Consider the following 19576-nt stretch of genomic DNA (forward strand, 5'->3'; position numbering starts at 1 on the left):
CGTACCACCCCCCTCACCCCGGGCCACGCAGGGTCATTTCGGGGAACACCTCGTGTAAGTCACGAGGCTCGTTCCGTTTCTCGCAGTCCCGGCAGCGCAGCCGCCGCCGGTGGCCGGTGCCTGTCCGAGCCGCCGTGAGGAGAAGGCGCCGTGGGGAGCGTGGGTCCCACACCCGGGTTTGCAGCCCAGCCCTCGGGGCGGGACGCGGCTCCATCACCCGGCTGCTCCCCGCTGGCCCAGGCACTGAGCCGCACTGTTGGGTCCCCGGCCGAACGAGCCGGGGCTCGCCCCTCTAGCAGCGGCTCTGGGCAGAGCCCCGACCCCTTGGGGAGCCCTCGGCCTTGGGCCCGACCCTGGGACCCCGCGGGGTCGGCGCCGCCACCGCCTCCCCCGCTCGGTCCCGCCCCGCCCCGCCCCGCCGGGCCCGGCCCCCGCTCCTCCCCCGGCCTGCGCGGCACCCGCCGCTCCTCCGCCGCTTCCCCGCTCCGCTCGGGGCCCGCGGCCCTTCCCGGCGGCCCGGCCTGGGGCGGGGGTGGCAACGCCCCGGGCATCCCGCAGGTGAGCGAGGGCCGCGGCCGGGGCGGCGGGGCCGTGCGGGGGGAGGGCGGCCGGGCCGCGCCGGGGATGATGCAGCAGCAGCGAGCGCAGGGGCTCCGGCCCCGATCCTGCCGTGCCCCGGCCTGGGGGCGGCCCTGCACCCCCAGGGGCTGCTGCCGGCCCCGGGAGCGGGACCTTGCTGCTTTGGGCTGTTTCTGGTCAGCCTCGCTCGTGTCCGGCAGCTGTAGCGTCTGTCAGGAGGGCACTTGGATTGTGGGGGTCCGCTGTGTTTGAGGAGTGACATAGCGGGCAAGGGGGGATTTCCTGCAGGTGGTTTTTGTCTGAGAGCTAAATCTCTAGGTGAGTCATGTTGTGACCTCCCGCAATAAATCAGTGTTCGGACCTGCTCTCCTTTGCGTGGTGCACAGAAACCTCCTGGTTTTCCCATACCTGATGCAGCTGTGAGCCAGCAGCACCTGCTTTCTGCTCCTGCCTTGTCACTAGGGCAGTTCGGTAAATATTTCTTTCTTCAGTATCTCAAGTAGAAAATGTCTCGGAGCACAACTGCAGATACTTCTTTCCTTGGTAGGTTATGCAAGACCAGACCTGGTAGTTGTTTTGTAGCTGAACAATGCAAAGATTTCTTTTATTCGTGCAGTTGCTCCGAAGAATGTCAGCCTGCACGGATGTGAAACTCTTGACAGCTGGCTCTAGCTTTGGTACGAAACCACACAGTTGTTTTAAGAAAAAAAAAAAAAACAACCAGCAAAAACCTAGAAATGTGTTCCTGTGGAAGGCAGGCAGAGAGGCTGGGTTTGGCAGCAGCTGAAGACTGAAAGTAGGTTGCAGTTACGGAGGAGCTGTTCTGACATGTTCGTGCACTGTCCTCCCTCAGCGGTGCCTGAGAAAGGCAGGCTGAAGGACTTGTTGTAGGGTAACTTCTTTTCCCATCACACAGAGAACATTTTGACAAGCACGGTTCAGCTCTCTGGCAGTGCTTTTATGAAATTCCTGATTTCCTGAGCAGAATTAGAGCTGTGTGTGCCAGCTGTAGCTCTTAGGGCAGAGTCGTGGGAAGGCAGAAGTTGAATATCTCCTTCTGAACAGTCACAAACCTTATTCTGGTGTGTGTGGTCAGGGCTGAGAGGCAAAAATGAGGTTTTCCCTGCATTGTTCAGACAGGGAAGCACTGTGTGGGAAGATCAGCACCCCAGTCTAAAGACCTGGTTTTGATTTTGAGGAGAGGAGTGGTCCCACAGAATGCACTGAAACCATCCAAATCCAAAAGACTGTGCATAACAAAGTGCTTCAAAACCAGTTCCCAGTTAGTTTAAGCTGGTGAAGATGAGGTCTGGAATTCATTTTAAAACAGTATTTTGTTAATTAAATTTTCTGGGGAACATCTGGGAGAGAGATAAGAGATCAAGGATGCTGAAATAGCAAATGTAGCATTGATTTTTCTTTTTTAATTGGACTAGCTGATGCATTTGGGGAAAGGGGTCTGTTCTGGTGAAGGAACTCAGAGCCTGAAATGTCCCAGTTTTATGTGTTAGTCAAAGCTGCTGTGCTCTTGTTATTTGTATTTTCAATCAATATCTGTTACACGGTGCTACGTTCCTTCTCTGTGAAACTGCATGAAATTGCTCTGTTGTTTGTTAAGCTTTTCTTGAGGAGTTACTGAGATCCAGGTCAGCACCCCTGTGGTGTTTTCCACCATACACATATGATTTCTCCTCCCTTTGCTCCTCCCATCAGTTTACTGAGTTCTTAAGAGTGCTGAGAAAACAGAGTAAAATTAGCCTTGAGGTTTATCTTCTGCCAAGACAAGGTGCTAGGCAAGCTTTCCACTCCCAAGATAAGTGCTACTGATAGGGCCTACTCATTTATAATCTTTCTTTTCTTTTCTCCCTCCTGTCAGTGATTCAGACCAGATAACACTGGGAATTGTTTCAAATGTCCTCAAAATGTGAAAAAAAGCAGAGTGTAGCAGCCATGTGGCTGCTGGAGTCATTAACATTGAGTTCATCAGATTTTTCCACTTTGTTGCAATGATGTGGGCTCTTCACATCTGCTTCATTTCCAGCCAACTGTAATATTTTGGATCCTTGTCTATGCTATTAATATCACTTATCTTCTTTTCTAATTTTTAACAGCCATGAGCAAGGTTATTTAAACTATGCTTAAAAAGCACAAACTCTCTTCATTTTTTTATAGCTGCATATTACTGAGACATATTTGAAATCTTTTCTATATCCATGGACCACCATAAAAGTGTTTATTGTGTTCATAAGCTATGAAATCATCTGTTCTTGTGGTGCTTGGATGTATGAGCTGGGTGGAACAGTGTTTTGTTATGTTTTGTACAGACTTTGAGTTCTGTGGCTCATACTGTTAAAAATCTGCCCATGAAATGGTAAATTCCTCAGAGACTGGAGCCTGCTTATCGGTGTTACAGTTCATTTAAGTCTATTTCCCTCTTGCCCAGCTTCATTTAGAACTAATCATATTTTTAATGTTTGATGAAGAAGTGTAACAAGGAAATGTTAGATTCAGATCAGCACAGTTGGGTGCATGAAGCTCCCAGACACCACAGGCTGAGGGGCTGGTCATGGGCTGCAGCACCTTTCACTTTTCATCAGGGTTTCATGCAAATGAGCTAATTAGATTTGTATCTTTGCGGCTGAAGCTGTGCCTGTGTGCTGAGCACCTCCCCGCATTTCTGAAGGCACATTCCATGATATGGATTATTAGCTTTACTTGTTTCTCTCTCCTCCCCATGGCTTTGCTCCTTCCCTACAATAACACAGTGCAGCCACTCAGCAGTGGGGCCAGACTGTGCCAGATTTGTTCCAATCTCTGAACCTTAAAAACAGATATGGAACTCTAATATGCAAAACATGCCCAGGTATCTTCTTACAGTCTGACCTGAAGTGAAAGGAGCCATCCTTTTTGTCCTAGGAAACCCTCCTCACATGAGTGTTGGTGAAAATGGGGGACACAAGGGACATCTGTCCCCACCTGGATTCCATAGGAGAGGTGACCACGGATGATCTGCTGCTCAAATCCAAGGTACAGGGTTGTGGCTCTCAGTTCTTTCCCTTTTAGAAAAGCTGTTGTGCATGGATTTGCATGTTTGCATTTTGAAGAAAACCCTGCCTATCTCCAGAGGGAAACTCTCCTTCCCCCACTGATGTACCCACGTGTCCCATAAACCACCCCACAAGTTTCTCACCATCATTTTATCCTGCTTGAATGTGTCACTTAGCTAAAGTGGTGCAAGTGTGTATTTGATTGGAAGTGTGGTGAAAGGGATGAAATACTATGACCTGAAGGTTGGCTGTTTTATAGAGGTTTCTCACTCTTTAAGGACTCGGTTACTTAAAAACCAAACCAAACAACGAGCCTTCTTTTATCATCAATACACAGGGAACTTGCCAGTCCTGTGGAGCTGTGGGACCAAACCTCTGGGCTTGTCTTCAGGTAACAATGGCTTGTTTGTGTGCATGATGTAGTGGGGCCTCACTCAAATAGCATTTGTACTGAAAAAATAGTGGGGAGCAAAAAAGGGGCTCACAGTAGAACTGTGCACTGGTTCTTGATGGATTCCAAAGAGGAAACTCTCCAGTAACATTGAAAGGGTAACACTGTCACAATCTGACAAGATGTAACTGTTCACTCCCTTTAGGGGACTGTCCTTGCTATTCCCAGTAGGAGATAATAAATTCCCCAGTGCTGGTTGTTGTCTGGGTGTTGCCTCTGCTGGCACCTGTGGAGAGGCTGCAGGTGACACCTTGGAAGTGAGGAGGGAGGGCATCCATGGGACACTGGGGCAGGCAGGGACTGTTTATTTTTACACTGGAATGCCCAGGCTTGGGGCTGCTCAGATGAGATCCCTGTTGGAGCAATGGCCTTGGAACAGAGATTTTGCATGGGTGCAAATCTGGTTCCAGGTTTTGTTTCTTAAATCACTTCTAAATTTCCATCATTTCTAAATTTCCATCTTGTTGTGGGCCCTGAATAAAAAACAGGTTAGAAAACCAGGAAGATAATTCTGAAATTGCTGCTGCTGGGACTGGAGTTACAGACTGTTTTCTAAAGAGTCTGACCTGATGTGCCCATTGTGCTTTGGCTCTTTCCCATCTCTAGATTGGCTGTCCTTATGTTGGTTGTGGGGAATCCTTTGCTGACCACAGCACACTTCATGCACAGGTGAGCTTTTCTCTGTTCCCTACATTTAAACAGAATTAAATTTTCCCTGTTCCATGCCCTGGTAGTCCTGTACTCCAGCTCAGGCCAGCTGCCAGAGGAGATCTGTTGTTTCATTTTGATTTGCAGGCCAAGAAGCACAACCTGACAGTGAACCTGACCACGTTCCGTGTGTGGTGCTATGCCTGTGAGAGGGAAGTGTTCCTGGAGCAGCGCCTGGCCCAGCCCCCCTCACCCCCCAGCAAGTTCCCTGAGCAGGTGGGTCTGGGGCACAGGGGCAGGGCTGGGAGCCTGGCAGGTTTTGTTTGCCTGGTGTGAAATTATCCAAGTGGTTCCTGCCATGGTGCAGTGTTTGCTGTGGTGGGGACACCTTCACTGACAGTGGCTGCCTGTAGCCAGGGGACACTAGCCCTGAATTACAGGGTGTCCCAGCAAAAAGACAAATGATTTAGGGGTGGGAACTAGATGAGCTTTATGGTCCCTTCCAACCCAAATAATTTATGATGCTATAATACTATGACTTGAATATCCATTCTGACTTAATTTTTAACATTTCCAATGGGGTATCTGCATGTGAGAAGAACCTGTCTGTCACATTTTCATTTCCAATGCATGGCCCATAGAAATTTCAGCTGTCAGACCAGAAACACAATGTACTTGTGACACTGCTGCTCATTCCTGATGTTTCTTATCACGTGTACTGGGAGCAGTAATGGCACTATTTCCACTCCCTGCTGCCTCAGAGAGAAGGCTAGACAGTGCAGCCTGTTCTTCCTTCTCCTTCTGCTTTTCTTGGAGGCTGACTTGATTTATATGTGAGATAATATCTCTCACAGCTCATCTTTCAAAGCAGGCCTGTGACTGATAGTTATTTCTCTGTCTTTAATCTAGGATTCTCCTTTGCCTGCTCACCCTCTGAAAGCTGTTCCCATTGCAGTGGCTGATGAAGGCGAATCTGAATCAGAGGATGATGATTTGAAACCAAGAGGTAACTTTGCATTGAGCTGATGAAAGAGCTGGCAGGGCAGCTCTACAGTCTGTAGGAACTGCACTGAGAGGGTTCCTGGCAGCAGAATGTGGAGACTGCCTAGAAAGGGCTGGATTCCCTCTCCTTGGGGAGGAATATGGAAAGCAGCACATCTTGAAAGTGATTCATCCCTCTCTTGTTTGTGCTTTAGGCCTTACTGGAATGAAAAATCTTGGGAACTCCTGCTACATGAATGCAGCGCTTCAGGCTCTCTCAAACTGGTAGGCATTAGGGCTTTCAGTGTTGTCACAACTGACTTCACTAAATACCAAAAGTGTCACCTCTGATCTGAAACCTTCATGAGTCTTGCAAAGAGAGATCAGCCAGTCTGGGGACACAAAAAAATAGTGTTTTTTAGGGCAACAGAAGTGTTACAGTAGGAAATTGAGGAACCAGCCAGCTTGTGGCTGTGTACAAGACTCATGTTTAGATGAATGCTTGAAGTAAAATTTCATCATTTCTGTTGCAACAGAAATTATTTATCCCAGAGAAAACCATGTCATATCTCTTTATTATCATTCCCACTGATGTCATTCCAATAACCTATATCCTAAAATATTCTCTAGCCATCCTGCTGAAACTCAATTCCAGGACCTTTTCTGTACTCAGAGCAGGTTCAGATCAGCCTTTTTCATTTGATCCAAGTGAGGATCACATCTGCATCTGGAATCACTTCTTCCCTTGGTTTAAAATCAGTATTTAAAGCATACTTTTGATAAGGCCTGCATGAAGTTTTGATAAATAAATAGCAGCAGAGTAAAAATTTCTGTGGGCTGAATCCTTCTCCTTTTCCTTCTCTTGTAGCCCACCTCTGACACAGTTTTTCCTGGAATGTGGTGGACTGGTCCGTACAGATAAGAAACCTGCCCTGTGCAAAAGTTACCAGAAGTTGGTATCTGAGGTTTGGCACAAGAAACGGTGAGTGGTGACCCTGATCTACCCTGGCCAGCTTTCAGAGGTGTGTTAGTTCTGAACTCTGGCATGGCAGAGAGGAAATCTGATCCTCAGGGACAAGGGCATTGTCTGAGGCAGTGATTTAACCCCCTGTGTGGATGGGGATGTGAGAATTCCCTGGGATCCAGGAGATCCCATCTCCTGCTGCTGGTGATGAAATGGGCACATTGATGTCAGTGAAAATAATTAATTCTTAATATTACAATTTTTTAAAAGGAAGAGTTTTTAAAAATATAATGTCACTGTTGGCAATGAATAAAAAATGATGGAGTAAGGGAATACTTGAGGCTATGGACTTCAGTGGCCAGCACTTAATTGCACTGCTCTTGATTAGCAAAGAAATTGATGAAAAAATTTGGATGAAAAAAGTGATTCAGAGATTTTTACTAAATAGAGTGGAAAATGCAGGTGACATTTTGGTTTGCTATTGGTTCAAATTCTAGACCTGTTCAAAGGACAGTGCAAAATGATGTAGCTCTGTTTAAATCTGAAGATGTCTGCTCTGTGCAATAAATAAACCCCAGCAAAACAGGAATTTAAATGGCATTGCATGTTTGCCTCAAGTTCATTATTAACAAGGAATAAGTAAGATATGGAGCAAGGTGAACTGTGTCTTTGTAGGGGAGGAGGCTGCAGGCTTTGAAGCAATATCATGTCATTCTAACATTGACTGAATTGATCTCATTTACTGGGTGATCAGCCTGCCCAGATTTTGAGACAAACATGGTGCTGGAAAATCAAACAAAGTCACTAATTGCTAAACTCTGCTCTGGAAAGAATCACTTCCCACACTCAAAATGTGATAGAGCTGGAAGTAAAATGTGTTTTGGGGAAGGGTCTCTGGAAAGACAGACTGAAATGGCTGCAAGGTGTTTCTGTCTCTTGGTGTGTTTGTCACCCAGATCATGCAGAAATCTCTGCTCAGGCTTTGCAGGTGCATAATTATCTTTTGGCCTCTTTAACTACACACCACACCCTCTGTTATGGCCTGTTAGACAAACTGGCCCCAAGCCCAATATGCAAACTGACTCTTTCTTTTTTCTTTTTCCATGTCTGAGCAGCCCGAGTTATGTTGTTCCAAGCAGTCTCTCCCATGGAATCAAGCTTGTCAATCCCATGTTCCGAGGCTATGCACAGCAGGTGAGGGCTGAAAAAACCCATGTCATTATCCCAAAACCAGAGAATTTCATTCTTGCCGTGGTGGTGCTGGTGTTTAGAAGGAAGAGCTTGGGAGTCATGGCCTTTCTTTGTCAATATCAGTGATCTTAAAGAGCGTTTAGGAGACCTGGATTCTTTTCCAGGCTTTCCTCTGGCTTGTTGGTACCAAATCAGTTCATTTCCTTGTGTCAGCTTGCTCACCTCTGAAATGATGGTGGTCAAATCCTTTATAAATAGCTTTGAGATCTGCTGATATCTGCTCTATGGGAGTTTGGTATTATTTATTCATGTCAGAGCTGAAGAACCTGGATAAATCTGCACTAAAAATTCAAAGATATGAATGTTCTATATTCTTTTTCTGGGCAATTACAGCAAAACTAAGTCTTATTTAAAGGTAGTATCCTTTTTTTTTCTTTTGAAGTCTTTATCAGTGTAGCTCTTCTGTTTGTTCTTTATGACAAAATGTAAACAACACACTATGATTAGAAAATTTACTAGAGAAGTGACAGTGCATCAAAACTGTGATAGTGACAAGAAATCAAAACAAAGAATAAAAATAATGATTAATGAAAGAACTTCTCTATTTGTCTTTGATGTGAAATACGTTGGATTGGAAAACTCTGATCTGAAGAGATAAATTTGAAAGGTAGGCAGGGCAGGCTAAAAGCCAAACTTCATAAAACAACTGAAAGGTCATAATTAACTTTCTGCAGTTGTCAAAATACCAGCTTGCTTTCCAGCAGCTCCTTTGAAGCCAAAGTATCAGCTCTTTTACCATGTATTATGAATGTAGGAGCTTGCAGCTAGACTGTACAGCTTTGAGTTTCTGGTTCCTCTCCCTGTTTATTAAAGATTTTAATCTGCCCTAAGAGGTGGCTTGCCATGAGCAGAAGTCAGTGTTCCTAAGATGTGTTTGTGGGAAAGAGGCTCTCCTCCAGGGCCTGCTGTTTTCATCAGGTTGCTCCTGATTTGCCTTCTACAGCTGCTCTCTATCTTTTCAAAGTCTTTCAGCTGAAGGTATTCAGATAAAAAATTAGGCCTTTAATTGTGTAGGAGTTAAAGCATTTCTGTAACAGTCAGGCCCTTTGGTGCATGGCCTGCTCAGCTGGGTCTGTGTGCTGCAGAGCAGGCTCAGCTTTGTGGGCACTCTTGGAATCAGCTGTGCATGGACCCATCTCCCCTTTTGCCCCATTTCTGGCTGGGTACTGACATGGAATCCTGGTTTTCAGGACACACAGGAGTTCCTGCGCTGCCTGATGGATCAGCTCCACGAGGAGCTGAAGGAACCCATCGTGGCAGAGTCGAGGGACCTGGACAGCAGCGAGCAGGAGGAGAAGCGCGAGGGCGACCGAAGCCCTTCAGAGGATGAGTTCCTCTCCTGTGACTCCAGCAGTGACAGGGGTGAGGGAGAGGGCCAGAGTCGGACCTCAGGGAGCATGGGCAGCAGCTCCCTGGCAGAGACAGAGCTGCTGATCCAGGATGAAGCAGGGAGAGGGATCTCAGAGAAAGAGAGGATGAAGGACAGGAAGTTCTCGTGCGGCCATCGGCGCAGCAACTCGGAGCAGGTGGATGAGGATGCAGATGTTGATACTACAATGATGCCAGTGGATGGCAGAGCCTCACCTGAGATGCTGCCAGCTCCCTGCCCTGCCAGCCCATGTAGGACACCAGGTATACCCCTCTTTCTGTTGGGATATTTTCAGGAAGATGTGTTACCATCCTCCACAGGCACTGTGGTGTAGTGCAGTGGCAAACACATAGTGTGATTGTTCCTTCTCTGTGTTTCAAAAGATTTTGCATCCAAGGTTTTCCTCAGTCCCTGCCTTTGTGCACAATTGCTTCTGTAAGGAAGTGTACTTAGTGAGCCAGAGAGGTGCTTAGCTAGGCTGTGAGCTGAGTAAAGGCACAGCAGTGAGAGCTGCCTCTGCCAAGCCTGCACTGTATTGATGCCTTTTAAGAAAAAAGGTTGGGTATGTGTGCATCTCTTCATTTGATACACTGGCCTAAGGAAATACTAACTGTGGAAAAGGCATGGCAGAAGGTATTTGCTAATGTTGGACTGTGGACTTTGGGGAGAGAAAAGGGAGAGGCAGTGTGAGCATTTCTGTGTCTCAGGGAAAAGAAAAGAGCAGCAGTGTGGAGTCACCTCAAGCTGAACATATCCGATCTTTCAACGCTTCTTTATGTAAGAGTCTTACTCTGCCAGCTGGCACTGAAGGCAGCAATGCTGTCTGTGTGGTTTAGGGCTACAGGAGCAAGCTGCAAAATCTAATTAGTCATAAGTGTGAAAAAATGGCAGGTTGTTTTCTGGGGATTTTTAGTATGTAATTATTAGCTGTTAGGTACAGCTCCGTATGCACTCTCTCCTGTGGCTGAGGGAGCTGTGTCTGCCAGCCTGTGCAAGCAGCACAGTTAATGGACACTGCACTGTGCCTTTGAGAAAGATTCTGTGCTGGAACACAGAGCTAGACTGACACAGACTGCAGTGGAGTTGCCTTTCATAGCTGGGGTTTTCAGCAGTGCCCTTTTCCCAAACAGAACCTGACAATGATGCCTATGTGCGCTGCTCCTCGCGCCCCTGCAGCCCAGTCCATCATGAGATGCACTCCAAGCTGTCCAGCTCTCCTCCCCGCTCCAGTCCTGCCAGGCTTGGACCTTCCTACATACTCAAGAAAGGTAGGGCAAAGAGGGATTGCTGGGATGCAAAGGGGGGAGCATGTAGAGGAGGGAAGAGAAAGAATCCATCATGATTCTTGATTAACAGATGTAAGTGCTGGTTCCCCTGGACGTCAGGGTGTTCTAAAATAGTATTTGGCAAAGACTGCAGTAAACCTGCAGATAAAGTCAAGCTCTGGGCACAGTGATGTTCTAGTGTGGAGCCTGAAATGTCTGCATCTGTGTACTGTGTTTGTCATTAATAAAATGGCTCTCAAATCCCAGGCACAGGCTCTGTCCCTTCAGGGGAGTGTGGAAATACATAAACATTTGTTTGCCAGACTTGAATTTCATGGCATGTAGGCCAGAGAGCTGTAAGATGCTGTTACTGACAGAACTTCCTGCCTCTTGGACATCTTGGGCTCACAGGAATGGAATTAGGGCTGCAGATGTCCCTGCAGTGCTGGGAGCCTGTCAGGCTGCAGAATAGAGCCTGGCTTGTGTTGTTATCAAACTGGTCCCTTCATCCCAGAGCAAATTGCAAATCAAAATCCCTCAGTGCTGCACAGTCTGCAAACACAATGGCTTGTGCTTGTACCACTGTCCCTCCAGCTGCTGCATGAGGACATTCTTTATTCATCCCTTTGGCTGAGGTCAGCACAGCTGCAGATTTTCTGGCTGCATGAAAACCACTCTGTCTGCCTGCACATGTGTGTGGGGATGGGGTTTGTTGTTATACAAAACCTTGCATTTGGCCAGTCCCTGCTGTGGAGAGTCCTCTCCAGTGTGAGACACTTGGGGAACACGTGGTAAATGTCAGAGGGGAAAAAAATGGACAAAGTGCAGAGGCAGAGGGGGAGAGGAAGTGAAATGCAAAGCTTGGAGCAAAGTGTCACAAGACCTCAGAAAACCAGAGGCTGTCTGTGGCAGGGCTGGGCTTCTAAACATGTAAAAGGCTGGAAAGAGGAGTTCCAGTACAACAATTTCTGCCTCCTGAGAGCCAACTGGTGTTGGTTCACTTGGCTTCCTCTCCCATGGAGCAGCAGAGTCCTTCATGTCACTTCACACCTTGCCTCACCATGTCCCTGGGATGGGATCTGAACATGAGGACAATGCTTGTCCTGTGTTCTTTCATGGTTGTGTGACTCTGTGGAGACTGAGAGGGCCATTCCCTGTTCTCCAGCCCAGATGCAGGCCTCTGGCAAAAAGAAGAAAGAGCTCCGGTACCGCAGTGTGATTTCCGACATCTTCGACGGCTCCATCCTCAGCCTGGTGCAGTGCCTCACCTGTGACAGAGTGAGTGTCCTGGGCCTCCCAGTCACCAGCACAGGCTTTGGGCTTGTAGATCTCTCTCTGGGGAATGGTGCTGCTCTTTGAAACCCTGTAGGATGCAGCTAATGTGGCCATAGGTGGTGGCAGGGGAGGGGTGAGAATCTGCCATGCCAAGGAGATGTGTTTCTGTGTTTGCTGATCTGTGTTATTGAGTTGACCCAGCAGTATCACATTCACATCAGGAAACTGAGTCCAGTGCTACAAAGCCCATGACAGAAGTCAGTGCTGACAGCAGGGAAGAATAATTAGCCACACTGAGTTGCTCCTGCTGCCAGATCAGGTTTCTAGCCTAGACTAAATCCAAGCAGTGATAAAAGGTGATGAAGGTCAGGTGCCAGCTCCATTACACACATGGGAAACCCTGACCTGTTCCTCTTGGGTATTTCCAGGTTTCTACAACAGTGGAGACGTTCCAGGACCTGTCACTCCCAATCCCAGGAAAGGAGGACTTGGCCAAGCTGCACTCTGCCATCTACCAAAATGTGCCAGCCAAGACAGGAGCATGTGGGGACAGCTATGCCTCACAGGGCTGGATTGCTTTCATCATGGAGTACATCCGCAGGTGTGTTCCCTCTGCAGCACCTCTGTTCTCTGGGCTTTGCCCTGCAGTGCTGGAAGCAGCTGTCCCTAACCAGTGCTGTTAACACTGGGATGTCACCTGGAGCCTTTCCTTGGAGTGTGTGGCACCTCACAGGACTTTGAGCCTTTTCATGGGGAGCAGTTGTCACTGCTCCTCTCGATCTGTCACACACCTTGAGAGCTCTTGTGCAGCTGATCACCCCTCACTGCTGCCTCAGAACTGCCCTCCAGAGCAAATTAGTTCCTGGTGTAGTTTTCCAAATAATTTCCAGTTTGAGTAGGAACATCAGCTGAGAGCAGCTGTGCTTTTCCTGCTCCTCTGGGATGTGGGATGAGCTTAGGACCTACAGCTAGAAGGAAATTTATCATCCACTTGGGGTTTTGTGTGCCAAAGCATTCAGCTGTTTTGTTTATAACTCTTAACCCCTTTCCTCTGCAGATTTGTGGTGTCCTGTATCCCTAGCTGGTTTTGGGGTCCCGTGGTGACCCTGGAGGATTGCCTTGCTGCCTTTTTTGCAGCAGATGAGTTGAAGGGTGAGTTTTTTTCTGTGGGGTCTGACAGCATGGAGGAGCATTCCTTAAGCATTTCAAAGGCAGATTAATCTCCTAGAAATCCTGTCTTGTGTGTCATTAGAGACTGGCAATGCCAAAAGTTTGCAGCTCAGCATCTCTGAGCAGGAGGGAACTTTTCTACCTGCTCAGGGGTGGGAAATCTGGGTGAGACTGCTCCTCAGTGAGGAGCAGGCAGAGCTGTGGGCTGGTTGAGTGCTGTGGCTCCTCAGTTTCTTCACTTTTTCATCCTTCCTGCTAATTGGCTGCATCCCTTTCTTGCCCACACTTATTGACAGAAGTTGTTTTGATCTTTTCTCATCCCTGGCCTGCCCAAAAGGCTCTTAATCTGCTTTCTCTGCACTGTCTGGAAAGGTAGCTGTGTCAGCCTCGTGTGCTCTGAGCAGCTGCATAATGGCTCTTCTCTCTCTACAGGGGACAACATGTACAGCTGTGAACGGTGCAAGAAGTAAGTTGGCATTATCTGTTTTGTGCTCCATGTCTGGAGTTTTATTTCTCTGTACTGCTGTCAGATATTTTGCTGTGTCCTCTGCCTGGACAATTCTGCTGGAATTCAGGATTTGTCTTGGATTCCAAAGGGAGCAAGACCCAGCTATGCCTTTGCTCTAGAGAGTCCTCACAGCTTAGCTCGTTTCTTTTCCTCCCTCAGGCTGCGGAATGGAGTAAAGTACTGCAAAGTCCTGCGCCTCCCAGAGGTGGGTAAAGGCACCTTGTTTCCTAATTCTCTTCTAGCAGCCACTGAGGAGGTCAGGAGGCCAGAGGTAGAATAAAATCAGCAGGATTTTTGGTGGCAAAAATATCAAATCTGTATTTAGATCAGAAGAGGCTTTCTCAGTCTAAGCTGATGAGCCAGCAGGATTCATGAGAAACAGGCAAAGAACTCCTGCAAGGATCAGACACACAGAGAGGTGCTGTGCTCCCAGAGCTGCCATGGCAAAACTGCCCTTTGGTGTCCTCTGTCCTTGATCCTTTAGATCCTTTGCATCCACCTGAAGCGGTTCCGGCACGAGGTGATGTATTCCTTCAAGATCAACAGCCACGTCTCCTTCCCCCTGGAGGGGCTGGACCTGAGACCCTTCCTGGCCAAGGAGTGTGTGTCCCAAATCACCACCTACGACCTCCTGTCTGTCATCTGTCACCACGGCACGGCTGGCAGTGAGTCCCTGTCTGGGAGAGGAGCAGGGTGGGAGTGAGGCAGGAGGGTGGTCAGGAGTAGCCAGCACCTCCTGAGACCCCCTCCATTCTCAGCCTCTGCCCTTTGGAAAGTGAACTGAGCAGCTCCTGACAGATCCCCTGCAGCTCTTTCAGCCTCCCCACAGGCTTGGCTCAAACCCTTTCCCACTGTTCAGTCTTGCTGAGAGGCTCTTCCAAGGAAGGCAAATCAGGGTGACAGTGCCAGGCTCTGCTGCTCCAGCAAAGCTTGCCTGAACAGGAATTACCCTTTTCTTTTTCTCTCTCTCTCTGCTCTGTGCCAGCAGCTAATCCTGTTTGTGCTGCTGCCATTATCCCAGGCCTGCCTTCTGTCTGCAGTGCAGATCCCAGCAGTGCTGTGCTCTGTTGCAGGTGGGCACTACATTGCCTACTGCCAGAACGTGATCAATGGCCAGTGGTACGAGTTCGATGACCAGTACGTCACCGAGGTGCACGAGACCGTGGTGCAGAATGCAGAAGCCTACGTGCTGTTCTACAGGTGAGCTGTGCCCTCAGCCCCTTCCTGGGCACAGAGCACCTGCAAATGCATTTCCCACATGGAGTTCTCCTCTCCCTGCTCCAGGAAAAGCAGTGAGGAGGCTGTGAGAGAGCGTCAGAAGGTCGTGTCTCTGGCCAGCATGAAGGAGCACAGTTTGCTCCAGTTCTACATCTCTCGAGAGTGGCTCAATAAATTCAACACCTTTGCTGAGCCTGGGCCCATCACCAACCACACCTTTCTGTGCTCCCATGGAGGTAAGGCTGCTGGGCCTGGGAGCAGCACCTCTGATGCTTCCAAATGCAGGAAAAAGCTCCAGCTGCCATCCTGATTCGGGGAAGCTGCAGTGGGAATCTCTTTGGCAGAAACTCCAGCCTGCTCAGGGAGGGATGAGACAATTACCCTTTGTGCTGCTGGTTGGAGGCCTGGGGGGATGTTTAGTGCTGGGAAACAACAGTTTTCAGTTCTCTGTGTTTAAAAACAAACCTGTAGAAAGCAGATAGGGCAGGGTTTATCTGTGTTACCCTGTCAGCAGGGCTGCCCCTCGGGGTTTGTTTGGAGAGGGGAGCTGATAGCACATCTGACTGACTCTGCTGCTGTTTCATCAGCCATGCTGGGGAGCCCTCAGTGTAAATCTCTCTTCTAAATTGGAAATGAAGCACTTGATTAGAAATTAGGGCTGTGGATTGAGAAACCTCCACAGTTAATGAACTTCTGACTGTCTTCCATTAGCAAAGAATGCAGATTCTGGAATCAGAGTTCTCAGAATGGAAAATCTGCCTTCTTATCTGTGTCTGTTGTACACAGCAGTAATGAAATCCCTGATTAATTCTTCCTCTTGCCTTTCCTCCACAGGGATCCCTCCTAATAAATACCATTACATTGATGACCTGGTTGTGATTCTGCCCCAGAATGTGTGGGAATATCTCTACAACAGGTGAATATGGCCATTCCATTCTCTCTCCCAGTATTTGTAGAGTGTCCTGATCTAAGCCAGGATGAGCTGTATCAGTGCCTGTCCCAAAAAGATAACAAGAGATAAGCCAGAAGAGGAAAATATGGCTGAGTGAAGGCAGCTCTGTGCCCTCAGCTGCAGATGCACCTTTCTCACCAAAAATGGTATAAAAATCCCTGTCAGTAGGATGCAGGGCTGGGAAGAGTTTCCACTCTGCTGCAGTTCTCCATTGCCCTGCCTCTCCTGTGCCCAGGTTTGGGGGTGGCCCTGCTGTGAACCATCTGTACGTGTGCTCCATTTGCCAAGTGGAGATCGAAGCCCTGGCCAAGCGCAGGAGGATCGAAATCGACACCTTCATCAAGGTTGGCTTGGGAAGCACCTGGAGCAAGGCAGAGGGTAGGGCTGGGGAGTGCAGGCCTGGAAAATGCCTCTTCTGCAGAATGTGATCTGCAGCACAGCCAGGAGCCTGGCCTGGGCTTCCCCAGTGCAGAGGGGCAATGCTGTGCAGACAGAGAGTGTGAGACCATCCTTGTCTCGTGCCTGCTCTGTGAGCAGAACAGGGGGTGAGGAGGGAATTCCATGGGGTTCTTCTGGAGAACTGGCCTTACAGGTAATGGAAGGCCCCCCCCAGATCTCAGGTGTGGCTAAATCCTTTCTGTTTCTCTGTTGCTGCTGTCCCAGCTGAACAAGGCTTTCCAGGCAGAGGAGTCTCCAAGTGTCATCTACTGTATCAGCATGCAGTGGTTCCGGGAGTGGGAGGCCTTTGTCAAGGGCAAGGACAATGGTAAGGATCAGACACTGGGGGTCTGTCAGGGGCACAGGGGGAATGGAAATGACTCCATTTGCTGGGTCTTGGCTGAGCACAGCCCCTGGCTGGGCAAGGTTCAGGCACCAGCCACTGTGGCTGCCTGCAGGTCTCCAGGGCAGGACAAAAATGACCTAGAGAAGTTAGGAAAGCATCTGAATCTGGAGGCAGCAAGGAAATCAGCTGGTTTTTGACATGTTTGTTCTCCTACAGAGCCCCCTGGACCAATTGACAACACCAAGATTGCCCTCACAAAACCAGGTGGCCACGTGCAAGTCAAGCAGGGTAAGGCTGGTGCTTGCTGCCTGAGGTGCTGCTAAAAGGTAAAGGAGACTGTTCCACTGGGTCTGGCTGTGATTTAATGAAATCACAGAGCAAGATGGTGTTGCAGAGGATGACAACTCTGCCCTGCCCCTTCTCTGAGTGAGCCAGGCAGCTCCTGCATGCCCAGATTGCTGCTGACTGGTTCTGCAGACCCCCAGCTCCTGCCTTGCTGCTCCCCAGGCCCCTTCCACCACTCCCCTTTGTGCTGGAGCTTTGATCTTCTGTTGCTTTTGATGTGGTCTTCTCTCAGCATCTGCTGTGGTCCAGCTCCCAAAGTTAAAACAGGCTCAGGTTGTGCCTGGCAAGGTTTAAATGGAATATTAGGAACAATTTCTATATGGGAAAGGCAGGGTTTGGAAGAGGAGGGATGTAAAGGATGTGGAGATGTGGTGCTAGTGGCCATGGATTGATGGAGAACACCCTGGTGCTTCCAGCAGGAGGGGGCACTGCAGGGGCTGTGTGCAGGGACCCCCGGTGTCTCCTCCTGCTCCTGGGCTGGGCCTTCGGGGGGAGCTGTTTATGGGGAAATGCTGGCGTGGTGGGGCCCTGACCTTTCCCTGCTGTGCCCCCGGTGATTGCTGCTTCCCTTGCAGGTGCTGACTACGGGCAGATCTCCGAGGAGACCTGGGTTTATTTAAGCACCCTGTACGGGGGCGGGCCCGAGATCGCCATCAGACAGAACGTGGCGCAGGTGCAGGAGCTGGAGAACCTCCACGGGGAGCAGAAGATTGAGGCGGAGACTCGAGCAGTGTGATGTGTGCACAGGGGGCAGGGCCGGCACAGGCACCGCTGTGGGCAATGGAGGCTGGGAGTCCTGCGGGGTCCAAATCCTCCCTGGGCTGGGACTCGAGGTGTGTGCAGCTCCCCCAGCACTCCCGGGGCAGGCAGGCTTCCTCCTCCTCCTCCTCCTCCTCTCGTGGCTCTGAGCGCGGGGTGGTGCTGGGAGAGGCTGGCACAGAGCTGCACCTCCCCTCTGGCTGCAGCCACGGTCACAGGCTTGTCCTGAGCTGAGCCCTCTCCCTTCCCTCTGCTTACACCAAACCAGCACTCCCAGCTTGGCCCCAGTGCACTGAGCTCTGCTCCTTTGCAGGTTTTGCTTTTGGCACTTCTCTTTTTAATTCAAACATGTAAAGATAATGAGACATTATTTATGTTTCCAGCAGGCAGTGGTGCAAGCAGAGAAACCTGGTTTGAGTCTGAGTAAAGCCACAGTCTCTGGTGGTTTTGTGCTGGTGGTGCTGTCACAACTTCCTAGTTTTGCTCTTTATTGAATTCTTGCAAATTCAGTTGCAGTCAACTAAGAAATTTGGAAAGAAGCTCTTCCCTTCTCCTTTCACTCACAAACCCACACCTTCATGGTCCTGCAGATTTTTATTTTCTCCTTGTGTCTGCTCTCCTATGTTCAGCACATTTTTGGACAAGGCTGGAAGGCTCCTCCTTCCCAAAGCCTCCTCAGGCTGGCCCTGCCCTGAGCCTGTGTCTGACTCCCTGAGGGGGTGAAGCTGAGGAGGGGCCCCTTTGTTCACTCCAGAGGGGGCACCTGGGGCTGGGGAGGGGCCCAGAATGGTGAAGCAGCTTTTTAGGAACGAGCTCTTTGTGCAAACAAGCCCCACCTGTGTGCTGAGCTCATTCCAGATGTCCTTTGTGTGTGCAGTGGCTCACTGAATCCATTTGCTCCCAAATCTGCTGCCACCAATGCAGCAAAGACAGAAATGAGGGCAGAAAAGGCCAAACTTCACTTTTCTCAGCAGGGCCATTCTTAACATCCTTTTTGTTAATTTTGCAGCAAGGCAGGAGTTGAAGCTTTGCAAGGCTTTGAGAGCAGTTTAATGGAGCAGAGCTGGGCCTGAGGAGCCAAACTGTTCATGGTGTGGGTGATGCCACAGCACCAAGCCTGGCCTGAGTGGAGCTGGGACCTCCTGAGCTCCTCAGGAAACGTGGGAGGGAGGGAAAGGCTGACTTAGAGATAGAAGGGGGTAGGACAGGAGAATTTGAGAAAAAAATGTGGCCTTCATGGTTCTTTTTTTTTTTTTTTCATTTTGTTTTAGATAAAGCATTTGTTGCATAAAGCAACTTCTCTAAAAACTGTCTATAATTGATTCAGCATGTTAATTTGACAGTTCTGTTCATGGGATGCTTGTTTAGACCCAGCCAGGCCCCAGGGGAGGTCAGAGAATGAGCCACTGTTGAGATTCTCATTGTTCCAAGCTGTCTTTATTCCCCAGTGCAGCAGCCCTGCCGTGCTGCAGAGCCTGCAGGGCTGCATGTCTGTGTTGTCTGTGTTCAGAGGGTGCTGTACAGCCTGTAATGACACTCCTGTGCTTCAGTGTTAGACCTTGTGCTCAAAGTGGTACAATAAATTCATGTGCATCCAACAAGGCCTGCCTTGCCTGGTGAGAGGGGCTGACAGCTCAGGGAGCTGGGTGGGGAAGGAAGAAAAATTAAAAAAAAATTAAATGTGAAATAAAAATCCAAACTTCCTACTGAGCAGAGGCTGTGTGGGGACAGATCCTTCAGCAGGATGAGCCTGAGGCCACTAAACCATCCTGTACCCCTTCAGACCTCCCTCCACCTTTCATTAACCCCTTTGCACCTGAGAGTGCCTCAGAAAGCCTGGATGTGCAGCTCATGGACAATACCATTATCCTGGAACTTGCAAGGGAAGGAGTTGAAGTTTCATTGAGCTGTTCCAGGATTCTCCAAGAGTTTCCTGTCACTGTTTTGTGGCCAAATACCCCTGCAGGTCCATTCCCCTCCCTTGGTAACACAGTCAGCAGCCTGTTCCCA

The 19576-nt window shown here is 49.2% G+C and overlaps 1 protein-coding gene across 1 annotated transcript; it reads left to right on the forward strand.

Moving 5' to 3' along the window:
* Nucleotides 1–456: 456 nt before the first annotated feature.
* Nucleotides 457–19167, forward strand: USP20 (ubiquitin specific peptidase 20). Its single transcript, XM_063175009.1, has 24 exons — nt 457–558; nt 3496–3606; nt 3964–4017; nt 4684–4746; nt 4873–5001; nt 5635–5731; nt 5922–5991; nt 6575–6688; nt 7786–7864; nt 9112–9553; nt 10421–10558; nt 11721–11833; nt 12259–12431; nt 12888–12982; nt 13433–13466; nt 13668–13713; nt 13993–14173; nt 14582–14708; nt 14793–14962; nt 15561–15642; nt 15914–16022; nt 16342–16444; nt 16679–16750; nt 17383–19167. The coding sequence occupies exons 2-24, from the start codon at nt 3526–3528 to the stop codon at nt 17541–17543; spliced, it is 2733 nt and encodes a 910-aa protein (XP_063031079.1). The 5' UTR covers nt 457–558; nt 3496–3525; the 3' UTR covers nt 17544–19167.
* Nucleotides 19168–19576: the final 409 nt, after the last annotated feature.

This window comes from Melospiza melodia, chromosome 22, assembly GCF_035770615.1.
Source record: "Melospiza melodia melodia isolate bMelMel2 chromosome 22, bMelMel2.pri, whole genome shotgun sequence".
NCBI lineage: Eukaryota > Metazoa > Chordata > Aves > Passeriformes > Passerellidae > Melospiza > Melospiza melodia.